This window comes from Anoplopoma fimbria, chromosome 21 (genome assembly GCF_027596085.1).
Source record: "Anoplopoma fimbria isolate UVic2021 breed Golden Eagle Sablefish chromosome 21, Afim_UVic_2022, whole genome shotgun sequence".
Lineage (NCBI taxonomy): Eukaryota > Metazoa > Chordata > Actinopteri > Perciformes > Anoplopomatidae > Anoplopoma > Anoplopoma fimbria.
In genome coordinates, this window is record NC_072469.1 from 6,360,909 (window position 1) to 6,381,402 (window position 20,494).

The 20,494-nt window shown below is 38.0% G+C and overlaps 2 protein-coding genes across 2 annotated transcripts in view; one reads left to right on the top strand and one right to left on the bottom strand.

The window, feature by feature from the left end:
• Positions 1-4,346: 4,346 nt before the first annotated feature.
• Positions 4,347-13,870, top strand: kif9 (kinesin family member 9). Its single transcript, XM_054623181.1, has 20 exons — positions 4,347-4,448; positions 5,773-5,944; positions 6,171-6,277; positions 6,387-6,617; positions 6,955-7,038; positions 7,148-7,240; positions 7,492-7,639; positions 7,759-7,823; positions 7,900-7,977; positions 8,125-8,193; positions 8,488-8,592; positions 8,696-8,751; positions 8,868-8,955; positions 9,098-9,228; positions 9,567-9,746; positions 9,879-10,087; positions 12,955-13,119; positions 13,200-13,279; positions 13,408-13,500; positions 13,768-13,870. Exons 1-20 carry the CDS (start codon positions 4,347-4,349, stop codon positions 13,852-13,854), a joined length of 2,343 nt encoding a protein of 780 aa, XP_054479156.1. The 3' UTR covers positions 13,855-13,870.
• Positions 13,871-13,964: 94 nt separating this feature from the next.
• scrib (scribble planar cell polarity protein) overlaps positions 13,965-20,494 on the bottom strand; it is a 66,139-nt gene continuing 59,609 nt past the window's right edge. The window contains 5 exon segments of the mRNA XM_054623180.1: positions 13,965-16,019; positions 17,152-17,206; positions 18,956-19,030; positions 19,593-19,630; positions 19,811-19,950. Coding sequence (XP_054479155.1) covers positions 15,883-16,019; positions 17,152-17,206; positions 18,956-19,030; positions 19,593-19,630; positions 19,811-19,950 — 445 coding nt within the window. The 3' untranslated portion in view covers positions 13,965-15,882.

The window sequence follows — 20,494 nt, forward strand, 5'->3', positions numbered from 1 at the left end:
ATGGAAAGGCTCTACACTTCAATACGAAAGTACAGTAAATATGTACCCTAATCCAATGATCAACAGTGGTAGTTTGCTTGTTCCTTCAAGGTTTGCAGGAGGCCCCATAGCCTGGATTAAACTCTCAGGTTGTGAAATAAGGATAATGTAGACACCCTTTGGGTTAGTCACTCCTCTAAAGGTCTCACACAAAAAACATTGCAAAGTAATGTCATGCAGACGGAACCAAAATACATTATTTTGTTACAAGATGACACAGTTTAAAAATAGTTTTAATCTGACATTTTAGGAATAAATTACACATTAAGAGATGAAAACCTTTTACAGCTGTAGAATTTTTGTCTAGATTTGCAACAAATAAACAATAAATAAACCTGTTTCATAGAAAAAGAACAATACAAATCATAAAAATAAAATGTATTTCAAGCCTTGGAGTAATTAAGAATTGAAATTTCAAGTATGAGACCTGCAGAGTAGAATTAAAGTAATATTAAAAGAGTGAAGGTTAGACTTAAAGAACAAATAAAATAAAAAGTAATTTGTAGTAAAAGCACACAGATGGAGAAAGTACAATTTATTGAAAAAAAAAACCTCTTCAGTCTAAACTTCTCTACCACAGACTACTCGCAAACTCAGTACTCTTCTTTGAAACTGGTGAATCCTGTAGATATCCCAAGATAAAAGCACTACTCAAGTCAACAGAGGAACCTGAGAAAGTGGCTTTAATCTTCTCATATGATATCAGGTATAAAGAGACATTAGACGTAGTTAAAATCCGTTTCTTACTGTGCAGCAGCCCTCACTTAACCTTTTGTTTGAATTGGAGATCAAGCTCTACCTCAACAAATAAAACTGTCCAAAGCAAGCGACCCCATTACCAAGAATATTTGACGCTTTGCATATTTTCACTTGCAAATACTTCTTGTAGGTATTGACAACAAAAAAAAGACTACCCACCGTTGAGTTGGTCGTATTACCGGTCATTGGTATGATAGCCCCTGGTGGATACTGAAAAGGAAAATTTAGAACGAGTCAGTCCAAGGACACAACGTTGTTTACTTAGTATCCATTTGGCAGCTTGTTTTCAAAGGACATTAACATTTGATTTAAAAACAAGGCAACTAAGTAATCAATGAAATAACATCAGTATGACACATGTTAGGTCTCTACTGATTTGTTTAATTCTTGAAAAAACTTAATAAACTTTTTTATTTTAAGTTTAAACGTAAACTTAAAATAAAATGTTTTCCTATTTACTTGTTTTACTTCAGAGTAGTATCAATATGAATATTGAAATCTATATGTAAGCAAATAAATGGCATTAATATTACAATTTTAAATGTAACCAAATACTGTAAATATTGAAATTGAATTATCACTTAATTTATAGTATTAGAATATTTTACAGTAAAATAAATCAGTCAAGTAAAATATTCAAGTGTTTAAGTTTAGTAGTATATCAATTTGAACATTAAGTTTGGTGATATTTCGATTTAAATATTAACTATGAAGCAGTAATTTAATTAAACAATTCATTTGGTCATAATCGTCAAATATTTGCCACTGTCTTTGCTCTTATACTTTTGGGGCATTGTAAGTAACATTTAAGCTATTGCTACAAAACGAAAACTACAGAATATTGGCTGTTAATATTTTTTAATCAATCATAGTTGTTTCCTTTTCAGTATTATCTCCAATCTTACTACAAAAGGGTCTTGTTGATGCTGCTGAAATAAATTAAAGTTAACGTTATGTCCTCTTCAATATTTTCTGAGATCAGAAAATCTGGGAAAAATCGATCAAAAAGTTTTGACTCACCAGAGCCGATGCTGTGAGAAATAATACCAACAAACAGAACAGTGTTAGCCCCTTCATCTTGAACATAGATTAGCCTCCTGTCTGCACATACACCTGCTTTATAGTGTCCACTTCAGTAGGAGGAGTCTATTACATAATATGTACTGAATTAGGTTAGTTAAGGTTAATATGAAAGTCCAACTGGGGATTTGTTGGTTTTGCTTTTAATGCTGAGAAAATGGTACAAATACTTTAAAAGTCTAAATGTTTATGTTTAAATTAAATCTCTTACTCACACAAAAACAACTGATTCATCGTTTTAGAGAAAAGGTCCTTTAAGGACAGTGGGACAAATCGTCATCCATAAACCCCATTGTCAGTCTAAACTTTCCCTACCCCAGACTCGGTGAAAGACCAAATAGTCTTTTGGGAAACTGGCAGACAGCATAAAAAACACTCCTCCCACTTCAGTAACCCAGGGATCTTGTAAATATCACAATGGAAATGTGTCACAAAGCAATGCAGCACTCAATTCTGAAGGGAAAGCTGAGAAGTGCCATTCATTTTTGCTTTCAGGTACACTGGTGAGTATTTAACCTCTGGTTTGTCTCTTGCATGCTTCCTGCAAATGCATGTGCATGTTGTTGATGCAGTGCACACTCTTACCAATGAACCATGATGAACCGGTGATGGTAATGTGCCAGCAATGTGCCAACGAAGGCTGTGGAGATGAAGAGTGCAACATAGCTAACAATAATGTAGCATTTAAGATACATAGAAAATTGGCATGTGAAATATTTTAAAAGGAAGGATATGAATTCAACATGTTTGTTATTCAACGAGGATAGACACAGTGCGTTTTGGAGAGTACCACTGAATGTAAACATACAATTTTTTTTTTTTTTGAATTTAGAAAATCTCTGTTTATTTTTTTAAAGACAGGTGATTGAAAAAAACTTTTTAATTGACTAATTGAAAGATCATTTTTGTCTTAATTTTCTTTTTTAGATTTATAGTTTTTAAATTGCATTATTTAAATCCAAATGAATTAAGTAAATTAGACTGAAATGCATAAATTAATCAATTGATACTTAAATTCAAGGTTCAGCCCTGTTGCCATACAATACAGTGGTGTATTATGAAATTCAGTTGTAATTGTTCAATGGCCAAATTTTAAAATAACCACCTATACTGAAGAAGCCTCCATAGTGGAAATGTAGTTCAAATCAATAAGATGAATTTTAGTTTACATTCAGTAATTTACTAACTAGGACATCATGATAAAAATACAATAAGTAATTTAATTGACTTTAAGAAAAATGTTATCATAATTATTGTTAATTGTACAGTACCAGTCAAAAGTTTGTTCACACCTTCTCATTCAACTACTTTGAAGAATCTAAAATATAAAACATATTCTGGTTTGTTGAGCATTTGTTTGTTTACCACATAATTCCATATGTGTTCCTTCATAGTTTGGATGTCTTCAATATTAATCTACAATGTAGAAAAAATAAAATAAAAATAAAAATAAATAATAACCATTGAATGAGAAGGTGTGTCCAAACTTTTGACTGGTACTGTAAATATTATTTTTTGTCCTGTTATGTAGTCTCCACATCATATTTATTTTATATCTGTTGATAAAAATGCCATGTTTACAGTACAATAATACCTTTTTTTAAATTGTTATCAAATAACTATTTAGTTGTAGCGGTACTGATTCCCCAGATTCCAGCTGATCGTGAAGAAGCTGTTGACCAGCTTTCAACCTCATAATACAGAAATATTTACTTTCAACAATGAAAAAATACCTTCTAAATTATAATGAAAAAAGTCATTTTGAATATTATTTCGTTCTTTTTCGATTAGAAAATAAATTGTATAAAAGGGGGTTTCAACTCATATATATATATATATATATATATAATATATATATATATATATATATATATATATATATATATATATATATATATATACAGTACCAGTCAAACGTTTGGACACACCTTCTCATTCAACTACTTTGAAGAATCTAAAATATAAAACATATTCTGGTTTGTTGAGCATTTGTTTGTTTACCACATAATTCCATATGTGTTCCTTCATAGTTTGGATGTCTTCAATATTAATCTACAATGTAGAAAAAAATAAAATAAAGAAAGAAAAAACACTGAATGAGAAGGTGTGTCCAACCTTTTGACTGGTACTGTACATATAATATATATATATATATATATATATATATATATATATATATATATATTGACTGGTACTGTTTATTTAAATGTTGGTGTGACTGAAACAAGCCACCCTCCATAGTCAGGTGGCACAATGCGCATTGGTTACCATGACGCTGAATGGAAACCACAGACGGAGAGCAGAAAACATGGACTGCAGCTGATGAAATGACAGATCATCACCTCACAAACACCTTTCCTGAGCAGTGCATGTGGGTTTAGTTGAGATATCTCCAGAGGCGCAGTTCAGAGGTGGGTTTTCTTGCGTTTGTTTGGTGCGTTGGCGTCGTGTTTTACGCACAAGGTGTGATGAGGTCGCACAGCAGCAGCAGGGAGGTCGGAGTGTTTGTCCGGATCAGACCGACTGCAAACTTCTCCCAAGACGTCATTGAATGTGTGCCTGATGGACAGGTAAAGCCCTGAGGGAGGCCAAACCCACCTAGTGTGACATAGAAGTGTTTGGGTTGCTTTTTTTTTTTTTTATTGTTGAATTTAGAAATAACCACTGTTTTGTTTTAAATGTTTAATGTTGTTTTTTTTGTGGTCATGCTTTTCCCAAATCTAACCATTGTGACTTTTTTTCATGGCAAATAATTTAAGGTGGAATAACAATAAAGGCACAGGTGCAATTAACCCTTTCATGCATAGAGGTCACTACAGTGGACAGCTATTAAAATGTTGTTTTCTTGTATATGCATGGGGGTTTTGATGGATAGTTGCACATCAGATGTGCGCTATGCTGATTTGTTTGGGTTGCTTTTTTCTTTTTTTATTGTTGAATTTAGAACACTGTTTTGTTTTAAATGTTTAAGTTGAAAACCATTGTGACTTTTTTTGGCAAACAATGAATAACAATAAAGGAGGTAATTCAATGAATGCACAGACATATGTTAATCCTTGATGGACTATTAATACAAAAAGGTGATGGATTAAAAGGAAAAAAACAACATGAAGTGCCGTTAACAAATGGAAATCATAGTCTTCATGAAGGCATGATTAATAGCAGTGCTGATACATTAGAGTGGATTCATTTTAACTGTATGCCCAAAAAACTGACAACTGAGTATATGTGAATATAGGGTCACAACCAGGGTTATGGTGATTTTCAATTAATCTGTCAATTACTTTCTTGATTACTGAATTAATTGTTTGTCCATAACAAACTCCCATAGAACAAAAGTAGTGTCTTGTAATGGCTTGTTTTGACCGACCAACAGTCCAATACCTTAAGATATTCAATTTACTCTCGAGAGTAAATTGAATAAAAGAGTAAGCCATTGACATACCCTATATTCACATATACTCACTCAGTTGTCATTTTTTTGGGCATACCCAGTTAAAATGAATCCACTCTAATGTATCAGCACTGCTATTAATCATGCCTTCATGAAGACTATGATTTCCATTTGTTAACGGCACTTCATTTTTTTCCTTTTAATTTATCACCTTTTTGTATTAATATTCCATCAAGGATTAACATATGTCTGTGCATTCATTGAATTATCTCGCTGTTCATTGTCCAAGACGTTTTTACCTTCAACTTATTTATACAAGTGTTCAAACTGCATCACATCCGTATCCTTAATGGATAACCTTATCTCCTGATATAATTTAACCAAACACCAGAATTATTTTCAAGCACAAAAACTAATTTATTCATTAAAATTATGCCACATCGTGTGCACTGTGCTGTGTGAGGTTCTAGGACTAAAAATGTATTTTTGGTCTCCCTCAGACAGTGAACATTTATCACAGGAAAGTCTCGAGGAAGCCCCAGGACACCAGGAAAAGTCAGCTGAGCTATTGGTCATTCCGGCTGGAAGGCGTCCTGCAGGATGTATCCCAGGAGGAGGTGTATTCCCAAGTGTGCCGACGTGTGGTACTGGGAGCACTGGATGGCTATAATGGTAGATCCTTTTGTCTACATAAAAGTAACAGTGTGTAGTCAAGTATTAATACCAGATAAGAATATTTAACTTAATATCAATGTCAAACCTACAGTGCTGTAGGTTTGTTGTTTTTCTTTCTTTGTTCTCGTGACTCTAAAAGGACCCAGATTCCCCAGATGATATGATGAATGTGTCTAGTCAGCTTTTGTATAGTCTAGAGTGTCTTCTGTTGTGTTTTTTTCAGGTACCGTGATGTGTTTTGGGCAGACAGGTGCTGGGAAGACCTACACAATGACAGGATCTACAGAATCATACAAACAGCGGGGCATAATTCCTCGGGCCCTTCAGGAGGTAAATCGCATCATGTGAAAATGTTTATTCGTGAAACACCCTGACTGAATAAATTTAAGTAAATATGTTTTTTTTTTAATTTAAATTAAATCTTTAAAATGGTATTAAGGTGTTTCGGGAGGTGGAAAAAAGGACTGAGCACTCCTTCTCTGTGCACCTGTCCTACCTGGAGATCTACAATGAGACCCTGGTGGACCTGCTGTCATCGCTGCAAGGCTCACCACGTCCATCTGCTCGTGGTATGTCGGTGATGGAGGAGCCAGGAAGAGGGGTGTTCATCCGAGGTCTGTCTCTTCATCCTGTCCACAGTGAAGAGGAGGCGCTCAACCTGTTGTTTGAGGTGTGGTCTGATGTTTACAGCTGTACAAAACTGCAAAAACCTATTTGAATAATTTAAATTAAGTAATTATTGAAGATTCTATGACCATCAAGTTCAGAATTAAGATGATTTAATGCTTCAAACTGTTGATCCAATGGTTTAGTATCATCTTTTATTTGCTATATTGTTCAACATAAAGATGATGCAAAAAGGAATTTGATTTAAATTCAATTTAATTTTATGTGTCGTTGTTTAATCTTTTTTTCTTTTCTTTTTTCAAGCCGACTAGGTTGTGAGCAGTGGATGAATGAATTAATGAAAATGTAACCATAGTAAAGCTGTTTCTTTCTTTACACAGGGTGAGTTGAACCACATTATCGGATCACACGCCTTGAACAGGAACTCCTCGCGGTCACACTGTATCTTCACTGTGCATATAGAGGTAGTGCCTTTAGAGGTTATCTGTTTGTTCTTCTGAGGTTTTGGTGCTCAAACGTGCCTTTTCCTGCGTGCGGTTTTTAAGAAGGAGAAAATGTCTTTCTTGATCGCAGTCTCGCTCACGTACTCTGTCTGAAGCCAAGTACGTCACCTCCAAGCTGAATCTGGTGGATTTGGCCGGGTCAGAGAGGATGGGAAAGACTGGGGTGAGTTTGAGAATGTCTCTCTGACTTCACCAATACACATATTCATGCTGAAAACCAATTGAAAGGTGACTTTTGGATAAGTAACCTTTTACACAAAGTACATACATTTATGTCCAGGTGGGATGTTAAAATCCTATCCTGTTTACAATGTATATTAATCCTACAGGCAAAGTGAAAAATATGCCTTTCTCTATGATTTGTCATGTAACATCAATATTTTCCCTCTTCATATCACCTTGCTGCTCTTTCAGTCGGAGGGTCAGATGTTCAAGGAAGCCATGTATATCAACAAGTCCTTGTCCTTCCTGGAGCAAGCCATCCTGGCCCTGGCAGACCGTCGCAGAGACCATGTTCCCTTCAGACAGACTAAGCTCACTCATGCCCTCAAAGACTCGCTGGGTGAGACTGCCCCGGCCTTGGGTTTTTCACACGCCCACTAGCTGTTATTTGGTCATTCAAGTGGTCCTTTTTTCTGTTGTAAAACTTGTCAAGTATACTGTAGTTGTCCTTTTCTGTAGGGGGGAACTGCAACACTGTGCTTGTGGCCAACATCTATGGTGAGGCTGCACAGATAGAAGAAACGGTAAGTAGTGGAATACAATTTATAAATCAAAAAGCAGTTTCTTTCAGCCCTGGATGATAATAAATATTCTTTGCAGCTCTCTACTTTGCGTTTTGCCAGCAGAATGAAGTGCGTCCGGACAAACGCTGCTGTTAATGAACACACCGATCCAGCAGTGAGTTCTCACAATTTGTTACTACTCTGGGAGGTCATACATGGGTAAAAATGTGCATTTATTTTTGTTTACAGTCTGCATTTTATACTATTCTCTGTCAGTCATCAGAAAACAGAGTGATTCATGAAATCTCCTGTTTGTGATTAGACTCAGATCAAGAAACTTAAGAAGGATATACAAATGCTGAAAGAGGAACTGTCCATCTACAATACATTGGTGAGTAGAGCTCAAAATGTTGTAAATATATTTTATTACAATATGTAACGTGTAGTCTATTGTTGTGGTTAACTGTCAAAACCTGTATCGCCGATCTTCACATCATTTACACTTTGTCACTCATCTTTCATTCTTCAGTAGTACATTACCTAAATACTGTAAAAATACTATAATGAATCTGACATGTATTCAAGTATGTAACTCACATGGTATTATTTAGTGCCAGGCAGTGCTTTCTAATGTGTATTTTACATCATATTTGAAGTTAAATGCCCATCATTCACCCTCCACCAGGCAAGCCGACCGAGCATCACGTACGAGCCGTTGTCAGAAGCCCAGCTTGCTGAGATCCACAGCCAGGTTCAGAGGTACCTAGAGGGTAGCCTGGAGGAAATTAGTGTGAGAAAATAACACATAGCTATAATACTTAATCTGCCATAAAATCTGGCTTTGAATATTCCTTTACAGGGGTTAAATTTCTCTCCTTGACATCTAATTACAGATTGTAAGTATCAGGCAGGTCCAAGCAGTGTTCGCTCAGTTCAAGCTTGCTGTGGAGTGAGTAGCTTCTACCTTTATGAAATCTGCAACCTCAAAAATGCAGAGTTGGAACAACGCTCTATTTGTATATGGTAAACAATTCAGGATGTTTATGTATGAATGTATGTGAGCAGGAAACAGGGGCAGAAGGTGAAGGCTCAGCTATGCCGGACATACAACCTAGTGGAGAAAGAACAAAGTGCTAACACAGCTGCCATCAAGGTCGGTCAACATCTGATTCACCACATCTCGTGGAAATTAGTATTTGTAATCCTATTCGTCTATTGTACTACTGACGACCTGTTTAGTGAACAATTCATTGTGATTAAGCTTTGATTAGATGTTCTTTTGTAAACTATTTTAGGATTTGGACAGCAGAGGCAGCATTGAGAAAGGGGAGGTTGGCAGCATTGAGATGTCCACTCCATCACCAAAAAACGCCCAGCGCCCAGGTTCAACCAAAACCAAAAGTAAAAAGCCTAAAGACAAACCGAGGTTGGTAAACAGTGAACATCTTATTAGCTACGCTAAGATGTAGCCATTCAGCTAACTAACAGACTCCATGGCAACATTCTGCTTCTTATTTGCATCCCACAAAAGCATTTTTTTGAACTGTAGTTTAAACTTTGAGCATGACCATCTTCCAAATTAATAATAATGGTAATTATAGAAGTGACAAAATCATCAATATCAACCCTATAAATATCTTTGACATTTAATGAGGCTAAAATATACAGACACAATTTAATAGATGAATGAACATAAGCCAACCTAGGTCCAGTTATTAAATGCACTAGTTTAGTCCTAATAGTCCACTCTATGTTATTGTCCAGCCAAAACAAGAGACAGGGAGATGGGAGTCCAGTTTCAAGGAAGCGTTTGGAGAGTGCCTCCAAATCAAAGCTGAATTCTGTCCAGACGCCAGAGAGGGAAGAGGAGTCACAAGAACCAGACACCGAGAGCCAGGACACACAGGAATCGCAACCGCCCGGCAACGAACCCTTCCATCTAGAGTAGGTGTATGACATGGATATAGTCTTATCTTTTAAATGGTGGGCTCAGATATCGCTGGTCGTCCTGTAGATTGAATGTGCACAGTGTTGTTTTAGAACGTTGCCCCTGAAAAGTTTGCTGTCTCTTCCCAGCTCTGCTCTACCCAAAGCAGAAGCCTTTGAGGACTTTAAAGCGGGACCAGGCAGCAAGATCAACCGCATCCTTAAGGAGAACAAGAGCGTGCTACTGGAACGCCGCAGTCTGCTTCGACAGCTGACTGAGGAGGTCAACGCTGTGAAGAGAGAGATCGACTACACCGCAGCCTCTGTACAGCAGCAGAAGCAGACGAGAGGAGGCCAAGGTACTGTTCATGTTCATATCATCGTGAGGAGATTTATCAAAAGTAGTAGATGCTTTCATTTTTTTCCTTTGCTGTTCTCAATGGAACCTTTTTATTTGCTAATATGAAGTATTTCATATCCCTAAAGAAGTGGGATATCACACTATATTGTTTTTTTATATTTCATGGCAATTTTAATACAATTATTGACATTTTTTGTGGCATACAATGCAATGACTTTGTTTAATCCTTTTTTGTAACATACTCTACTATGAATTTTATGACCTTTTTGTTACATACTACGCTCAGACTTTTTATGACTTTTCTTATGACAATTAAAATTGTTTAACTTTTTATGATATACTATAAAATATACATTTTTTACGACTAGTATTTAATACTACATTATGAATTTTGTATGGCCTACTTTATAATCCAACTATTATGATATAAATAGTATGACTTTCTCATGATATATAGAATATGTCTTTTAATGACATTCTATATTTTGACTTTTTTCATAATTTTTAAAAAATGCTATACTGTGACTTTTTTATGGCATACTATACTATGACTTTTTATGACTTTTATAAAATACTATACTATTACTTTATATGACATACTATAGTATGACTTTTCATGACATGCTATGACATTTATTATAAAATTTGTAACAACATACTCTACTTTGACTCACTTTGATTCTCCTTTATGTGAAAACCCTCTTTTTTATTTTTAATATTTTTTTAACTGATAACATAGTTAAACAGCTAAAAAGGAAGTTAGAACAGTGCTGATAAAAGGGCAGAAAGTTTGATCTCTCATTTGATTACAGCTGAACTACAACTTATCAACACCAAAAGAACAGTAACATTTGTAGAATCCCTGCTGTGTGTCACGTTTCTTTTATATTCCATGGGTGCTGCAAAGCATACAAACGTGTTTCCGCGCTTAAAGCTACTGCAGAACGCCCCCTTGTCCTCGAGATGCATTTTAGGCATTAGGATGTCCTTCAAGATGGAATGTTGCGATTGATTTCCCAGTCACAAGCTGAAGGGTCGAGATGACAAATGACAAAATCGAGAAATGAAAAAGGCCCCTTAATGTTGTTTGTGAAATGTCATCGTGTTTCGTTAAACGTTGTTGTGACTAGTGATAGGTTGTTGTGTCTTGTAAAATGTTGTTTACCGAAATGTTATTGTGTCTCCTGAAACGTCTTTGTTTTATGAAATGTCATTGTGGTTTCCAAAATTTGGTTATATTTGTGAATCACGTTGTGTTTTTGGAAATGTTGTATTTTGCTTTTTCATGATACTATGACTTTTAATGACGTTTTTATGACATACTATGACTTTTATCAAATTTGTCTTTTAATGGCGTACTATAACTCCTTTTTCATGTCACGCTATGTTATGTCTTTTTATGACATACTATACTTAAACTATTTAAATCATTTTTATTGACATACAAATGTATTACTTTTTTTACGACATACTATACCATAACTTTTTATTGATTTTAATGGCATACTATAATTACGACATACTATACTTGCTTTTTCAAACAATACTATCCTTTTACTTTTTAAACACATTTTTGTGTCTTTAATTGCATACTATAATTACGAAAAAAAGTTATAGTATAGTATGTTGAAAAAAGTCATTAAAAAGTCTTAGTATAGTATGTCAAAAAAAAAGTCAGCATAGTATGTCAAAAGAAGTTATAAAAAAGTCATAGTATAGCATGTCGAAAAATAGTCTTGGTATAGCATGTCGAGAAAGTCACAGTATGTATGTCGAAGAAAGTCATAATTTTTTTTATTATGGTATGTTTAAATATATCATAGCATAGTATGTCGAAAGAATTTATAAAAAAGTCCCAGTATAGTATGTTGCAAAGAATCATAAAAAGGTCACAGTATAATTTAAATCACGAGAGACTTCAGTAGAATGAACAATCATTTATTACACATGCATTAAAAATAACAAGGTCAAAGTCTTTGGGATTGGACTCCATCCTGCAGTAGTATAATAGAGGGGTAGTGATGCCGAGGTCAGATAAGGCATTATCCCCCTGGAGTCAAGACACTGCTGGTGCTGCTGATGTAGGGAAATGCTGCAATTCAATGAGGAGCATGACTGTGATGCCGACTGGAGGTGACCAGTGTGGACGAGGGTCTCATCTGATGGTGCTGAAATGACAACTGACAACAGCAGAGAGGAGAACATTTTTAAAGTTTGACAGCAACGATGTGATTGGTTAAGGAAACCGAGGCAGGATCTGGTTGTTTAACTCTAGGGTGAACACCCACAGTCAGCTGATAGAGGAGTCACAGGAAAAAAGACTGAGATTATGAATGAAAAGGAGTGTAAAGAGAGTCTTCCTGACTGAACTTCCCATAAGCTTCATTGGTCGAAAAGTCATAGTATAGTATGTCGAAAAAAGAGTAATAGTTTAGTATGTTGAAAAAAAGTCATAGTATAGCATGTAGAAGAAGTTTTATTATGGTATGTTTAAATATATCATAGCATAGTATGTCGAAAAAAGACTCAAAAAATCCGCTGGGATCGGCTCCAGCCCCCCCGCGACCCTTAACTGGATAAGCAGGTTACGGAAAAATTGATGAATAAATGAATATAAATTCCTAGTGCACTATGTCAAAAAAGTGTAAGTATACAATTGCATAAAAAGTGTCATAGTCACAGTATAGTGCTTTTATAAAAAAAATAGTTTGGCATGACAAAAAGTATTTTAAACGGTCTAGTTTGCCATAAAATGTCATTAAAAGAAAAAATCTGCATAATGTGGCTTTGTATCGAGGATACCGGCAACAGATCTGAGATTAAAGAAGTGAAAATATTTTTCCATTCATGTTTTTATTCATGAAGGTCAGTATTTGGTCACGGAGGGGAAACCAGATGCCACTTCGTTGATGCAGCTCAGAGAGCTAAAGGCCCGGTACCGACAGAGATATGAGGTGCTGCGCGACATCAAGGCCGAGGTCAACTACTGTCAACACCTCGTGGATCAGTGCAGGGTGCGCCTGCTCTCTGGTCAGTTCCCCAAATATCTTGAACCTTCTTTTTCCCCTGACACAGCTCAGAAAATAATACGTTTCTCGATTATATCCCAGAATTTGATAACTGGTATAAGAAGTCTTTCCTGGTACCTGAGGAGGAGTTGGACATAACTATGGATAAGACCCGTGACCAAGTGAGTCGGCCTGACATTTACAACAGTGCAGCTCTCATGTAGACAATAATGCTTCTGAAGTACAGGTCCATGACTCATTTATACAAGGAATCCTAGGAGGAAATCATTATAGTTTGATTTATCCTTAGAGGGAGGATGAGCAGCCGCCGTATGAGCTTCTTCCTGACAGCTCCAGCTCTGCTGAGTCCTTCTACAACGCCCGCTACAGAGTGCTGAAAAAGGTGGGTCCTCTCACGTGAAGTGAATGTTGGTTAAGGTCTGTATAATTTGGTCTAGGGCTTTCCTTAACTCAAGAAATTCTGTAAAGATCTGTAAAACTAGGAGTTTCTCCACAAATAATCATGTAAAAGCACCACTTTCAGAGATGTGCTTGTAAGTTTCTTGGAAAATGTGTCATTCAGCATTAAATAATGACTAATTGATGAGGTGGCAGCCATTATTTGTTCACGTCAACTCACCTAAACCTTTTTTTGTTTCTGTCTCCACAGAGGAACAATCGGGCGCTGGCCTGTACTCCAGTCCAGAGGAACTCGTCTGGACAGAGAAGACTTCCTCAAATTGTCCCTGTTAGCTAAGTGAGTTCTATGGACAGACTAACGTTGGTGAACTACAGAGTCCACATGTGCTAAATGTAAAGAGAACTTCTATTTAGATTAATCAAGCACAAATGACAATACACAATGAATCAGCTTCTTAAATGAAAAGTAAAATTTATTATTCCTGAACCACAAAATAGACTTCTTTGGTTGTACAAATTCACTAGTTACAGTCTGGTATGAGCTCTACCCCTTAACCCCGGGACCTTTGACCCTTTCCCTCCGACCTATTTGCAAGTAAATTCCCCCAAAGAGAACTCGAGACGAAAGAATAAACACAAAAACTTGAAACACTGCATGAATAATGTAGTGAAACCCATCGAAAAAAAAAAAAAAAAAAAAGATTTACCTACTGTAAGTTAAAAAAAGGAGATATCAGCCATTTCAAATGTAATCAAACAAACTGAATTTCAGTCAGTGAGAGCAACATGGATATCTATCATTAGAAGACCTACATTAAATTAACAAACTCTACTTTCCTGTGATTCTGCAAAAAATACCCATCAATACATAAACTGACAGTATGTCGAGCAATGAATTGAATGAGAACAATGTATTTCTAATTGGTTCTGCCTCTCCCAGCTCTCCCATTAACAAACCAATATACACGCAGAGAGCATCCCGATACTAAGCCCGTCCAAACCCAGATGCCTCAGCAGTCCAGACTCTCGCTTGGTCTCGGTCAAGACTGGCTCAGTTTCAAACCCCAAACGTTTGCTTTTCCTTTCAGTATTTGTACATTATTCACACAATAATAAATGATTTTTCAGTGGCGTCAGATTTAAATTAACCATAGACAGAAAAATAAAAACATCTGCTACCTTCACATCACTCTGGATCACCTCCAGATAGTTCAAGGATAGAAATGAATGATTCACATTAATAAGTAAAAAATAATTACCCTTAACAGGGCAGGGTGAGTACCGTTAATTAAAAAAATGTTACTAAAAATGCACGTTTCCAAACTTTAATATTTGATATTGTGATCTGTTTTTGTAAAACTGCCTGTCCAATGCTGCTGCCTCCAGCGTAGTCATATTCTCTACAAGGGGAATGTAACGCAGTCAATCACAGGTATGACCCATTTCAGTGCAACAGCTATAATTTGTCCAATTAATCTAGTTTCTAGATATGCTTCTCTCTGAAACAGGTCTATGAGTGTTTATATAAAGTAGATTAAAAGATGTAAAAGTGATAAGATATTCCTTAGTTGAGAGTATCCCTCATAACTATCTTTAAAAAGGTAAAGTCATGCTCTTTGTGCCCAAAAGGACCGGATCAGTTAAAATAGAAGGCATCAATTTGAATAAAACGCTAAAAACAATAAATTACTTCAGATAAACACAGTGCAAAAAAAGATATGTCCTATTGGTTGTTTTTAAAAAGCTCTCCACATTTTGTGAGTGTGAAGGTAGCAGGATGTTCCCTCCTCAATTAATATATACACTCCTGTCCGCCCAAGTCTCAATAAACCCCTGACATCTATTCACTGAAAGCCTAAAAATATCATTCAAGAAGTTAGTATAGCTATGATCCATTTCTTTTCTCTTCCAGTATGTGTGTTTTTTTTTCTTTTTTAAACATCAAAATCATTGGCGGTGCGAAAAAACAAACTAAAAACTTCGGTCACCTCCTTTTTTTTCTTAAAAAATAGATCAGCTTCTACTTGATAAACTGAGTGTACAGCAACAAAAAAAAAAGATCTTTAAGAGGTCTGTAAGTAGCAATCCTAGCTAACCACGCTAGCTCGTTCTTGCCACGCTGCTCTTTATCCACAGACTGTATAGGCAAGACTGGCACGCAGGATATAAGTGAGTGTGTATGTGGTGACTATCAGCGCCGTAGTCTCTGCAGTGGTTTATATACGGGACTCTACTGACACTGTGTGTAGTGTTATGTGACTCTGCACCTCCTGTGGATGCACCGTTGTGTCCCACGGTGAATCTTAATGGGGGTTGTGTGTGTGTTCGCACTTTGTCTTCAGCGTTCTCCTCTCGGTGTGAGGTGTTACGTGGGCACGGCGGTCTCCAGGCTGCGGCGGCCCTGCCTCAGTTTGCGCTTGTTGCTGTACAGGGCCATCTCCTCCAGAGCTGAGGTGGCAGGCAGTTGGGTGGACACCTCGACCTCGGGGCTTGCAGCGGGCACTAAACAACAACAAATACAAAAAAAACGTACGTCAAGCTGCTGCAGTTTATCTACTTTTTACATAACAGTCACTCCATAAGGGCGGCTGTGGAGAGGAAGAAAGATGAAGGCAGCTGGACGGATCCCTTAGACCTGCGAGAGAGAAGCCCCACATTCACAGCAGCAGGAAACGAGCAAAAGATTTGAGCAGAAGAACTTTGGTGAATAGTGATCGCATCAGTCAATGCCAGTAGAGCTACTGCAAGAACGTGTTTACATGCACTTGAACGACCGGGTTATGGTCGGCTTATTCATTAACCGGTTCTCTTTGCCGTGTAAACACTTTGTTGGATTTGACAGGACGCAGAGGAAGTATTGCTGTGTTTGCAGAATGGGTGGATGAAAGGAGATAACATGTAGCAGTACATCTCTGTGTGAGATAGCTCTATCCAAAGTCAGCGTTAAGTAAACACTAACTATCCTCTAGAAGTAGAGATACGTCTGTTTCTACCACTGAACTAGAAAAGTTAACCTTTCACAGGTGTAATTGAAAAAAATAATATTGGTCCCATTCTTTTCAGTCCAAGTATATATAAATATAACTATACTTGTGCCAACATGGCTGCTATGAAAAGGGCCTTTAGTTAAAGTTGCTGCAGTTGTTCACTGTTTTACAGGAACCTGGTTTCTTTTGTGTCTGTAAACGTGATACGTAATCAATAGTTACAATCAACACTGAAAACTCATCTGCACTCATGCACATCACGGTTAGTGTGAGATCACTACTTTAGACAAAGTAAATAAATCTCAACATTAGTTGCTGCTTCCTGTGTGGTGTGCAGCCGCAGGTGAAGCCCACCCAGCTAGCCACGCCCCTCTTAAGACCTGAACCCACAGTTATGCCACACGACTAGCAGGTTAGAGACTAAACGCACAAACCAACACCCTTCTCACATGTTCCATAGACACTCAGGCGTACAACCACACGCAGACCCAAAAACACATGCACACAGGATCCTACCAATAGGAGCTGCTTATCCCAGGTAGTCACCTGAATCAAAGGGGATAGAACAAAATGGAGGTAATGAATGTATCCCCGTCATCAAGCTCGTTTTAGAACAATTTGAAGTACTTTATAGCTCCAGTTCTCACCTGGGTTGCTGGAGCCGTCGTCAATGAACTGCAGGTCCTCAACTGCCTCAGGGGTCTGTAGGAGAAGAAGAGCCGGTAAATAACTCAGCATTGAGGGAGGGGGGGGGTCATAGTAACCTCTATCTCTGGGGGAAGCCATCACCATGTCAGCAGAGGAGCTGGCAGCGAGAGCTCATGCCAGCCGCTCACTGCCGGTTTTTTTTGCAGACAGTGCTGAAGCTCCCAATCTGTCAGAGACACAACAGCCAGAGCACCTCTACTGGACTACTAGAGATTAGCACGTTACAGAAAAGAGGGGGGTTAAATCAGGTCGTCAGTCCCCGGGTTTGTTGTGTAGTGTGGGCGCATCCACAGAGAGACAGCCAACAGAGCAACAGTACAGCACTGACAGGAGTCACATAGGAAAAACCAAGCAGCATGTTTAGATGTCTTTGTGTTGATGCTCCAATAAAACAACATCGGTCACGTGTTCCTCTTGTTATTAGCCGTTTATGCTACTTAGGAACTCGCTCAAGGGACCATTACGACCTGCAAGCTGAGGATCATGTGATTGTGCTTGCACGCTAATCTGCTAGCATTTGTGTGCAAGATATTTTAATGTTATCTTAAAGAACAATTTAGTTGTAAGTTTGGTACTTGATTATAAGTTGCAATTGACACATTTCAGCAAGAATTTATTAAAGAAAATTACATTTGTTTCTTTTTACTACACTTCCATTTAACTGTGTCTTCTATTATCAAATATTTCTCCAGAATGTTGGTTAGAATCTTTATTTTGGGGGTAGGGGAAACAAGGGAACTTCTTTAATTGTAGAACTTTGATCAGAAATTAACTTATATAACCTGGCAAGTAACCAGGTGCTATGTTTGCATGAATATTCGTTTAAAGCTAAGTTTTTTGTTTACTTTCTTTAGTTTCTCTCCCATGAATACTTTTAACATTTGTAAATGTTTGTATCGATCACAGGGATATGTTCTGATGTCATGTGACCCACACCTTACAGATCGTAGTGTTCCCTTGAGTCTCCTGTTCTGCATAACTCTTTATGTTTAAAAAAATCAACACATAGCCTTTAAATACTACTTTTTTCAGTCCATATGCAGGAAACATTATCCAAACACTTACATACAGCGATATCAATTAAATTACATCCACCAAAGAGAGAATACGAACAAACTGAGGTCACTGTGCAACAAACCAAACTACACAAGATCCCACATTCAGAAGCCCAGTACGACAGTGACACAGAAGACCAGATACTTGACCCCCAGAAATAAAAGAGCACTTCCAGACTAGCTCACTCCCACACCCTCTCTATCCTCTGCCTGATACGCGACCCATGCGTGGAACAAGACAGCCGATGGAAGTGAACGTGAGAGTGGATGAGATGCAGAGTTTGTGTCCATTTCCCCCCCGGAACCAATTCTGATTAGTGGGATCAAAAATGTGTCTGCATCTCTGCAGCTAGTGAGTGTTACTGTCTGGGATTGATTAGATGGGTGTGAAGCGTAACTGCTATAGATGCTCTTACATTTGTGAGTGATAAGTGGGAGATTGTGAAGGGAGGAGGGGGAGACCCAGGGCTGATATGGTGTCATCTATGTAAAGTAAATCTCTCTTGTTTGTGAAAGTGAGAGTTAGTGAGCCAATCGCTATAGTGCAGAGAAGGAGGTAAAAAATCATGGAGCCAAAACCCGGTGCTAGACTTCAGTCACACTGATGCCTCTCGAATAACAGAGAAACTAGAGGGGGGAGGCAGCAGGGGAGAGGGAGGAGGCCGGGAGCTCAGCATGCAGCCAATACCTGGATGTCGTATACGGGTTTGGAAGAAGGAATGGCAGCAAACTGTCGGTAGTCAAACTTCTTTGACGACAGGGACTAGAAGGATAGCAAAAGGGAATGAGCAGAGGGTGAGGGAGAGGGAGAAGAGGAAAACAATGACAAGAGGAGGGTGGGATAAATGATAAACAGGAGAGGAGAGGGTGGAGAAGGGAGAGGAGAGGTAGGAGGGATAGGAGAGAGGGATGAGGAAAAGGAAAAAGGAGAGGTAGGAGGCAGAGAGGCTAATGGGTGATTCAAACAGCCAGCTGTGGCAAATGATGGAAGAGCTGCGTGTGTCTTCAGCTCTGATCAGCCAGAGTGACAATGAGCAAGATGGTGGATTAATGCCAATGTGTTTTGAAACAAATCTACTTTTTTTCCCGTTGCCAGCTGGTAAACCGACAATCTTCTTCGTTGCCCTTCTCAAATAAAGCTCCTCAAATTAAACTGCAAAGAGAGTGTTATAGCTTTTTTTCTCACATTTGATGATTCAAGCTCTCCAAATCCGCTCAAAGGATACAGTGTACTGTGCACACTGACACACACTGAGAACAGCTGGCAGAATCTGTCAGAAACAAAATTGTAACTGAAAAAAAGAGAAAAAGGGTTCAGCACTCACCAGCCGTCCTGGAGAGGTTACTCCTCGAGGACTGAGCTCTGTCAGAGGAAAACAGGAAATGTGAAGTTAGAACAAAACTTCAAGCTGTAGATTAAATTTGCTGTAGCAGTAGTAAAGTAATATGGTAGTGGAGATTTTTCTGTATAAAAACACTGTTATTAAATACAAGAGATTTGGTACCCTGTTGAGATAAGTTTATTAAGACAATAGCTTCTTACCTTCCATAGGCGTGGGAGAGGGTGTGGGGGCGGGCGACGGCGACTCCGTCAGCTGGTCCATTGTGCCGCGCTTCTTTCCGTCACGAGACTTGGCGATGACCATCTGTGCTTTCAGTGCGTCTTGCTCGAGAGACTTCATTCTGTAAGAGAAACAACCACCATCAGATAAATGATGGTAGAAAATAAGGGCAGAAAATACAGACACAACGGCACACACACACACACACACACACACACACACACGCACACACACACACACACACACACACACAGCTACATGTGGGTGTAGTGTCGATCACTACTTATGTTGGGTGCTCCTTGTCCTGGTTTGCTGTCACAAACAACCAGTTTAATTGAATTTGCACAAAAAGAAGGGAGGCATTCCAGGAAAAGGACCGCCCACTGCTAGTAGGCTCACCCTCAACTTACAAATAGCTTGCAAACTTACTGCGGGGATGTGTGTTAGTACAAATAATAGAATGAAAACCAAGAGAACAGCAAGGCGCAAATGAAAAGGGTGCTGCAGAGAGGAGAGGACAAGACAGAGAGTAGAGAGAGAGAGAGACAGAGGGGGAACCAGAGGAAGCTGGAGAAGGAAACAGCAAAGACGTGCAGAAGCAAGGCGGCACCAGAAAGGAAGTGGAAGCAGTCACAGAGTTGCTGTGAGTGCTTGCTTGGACCTTT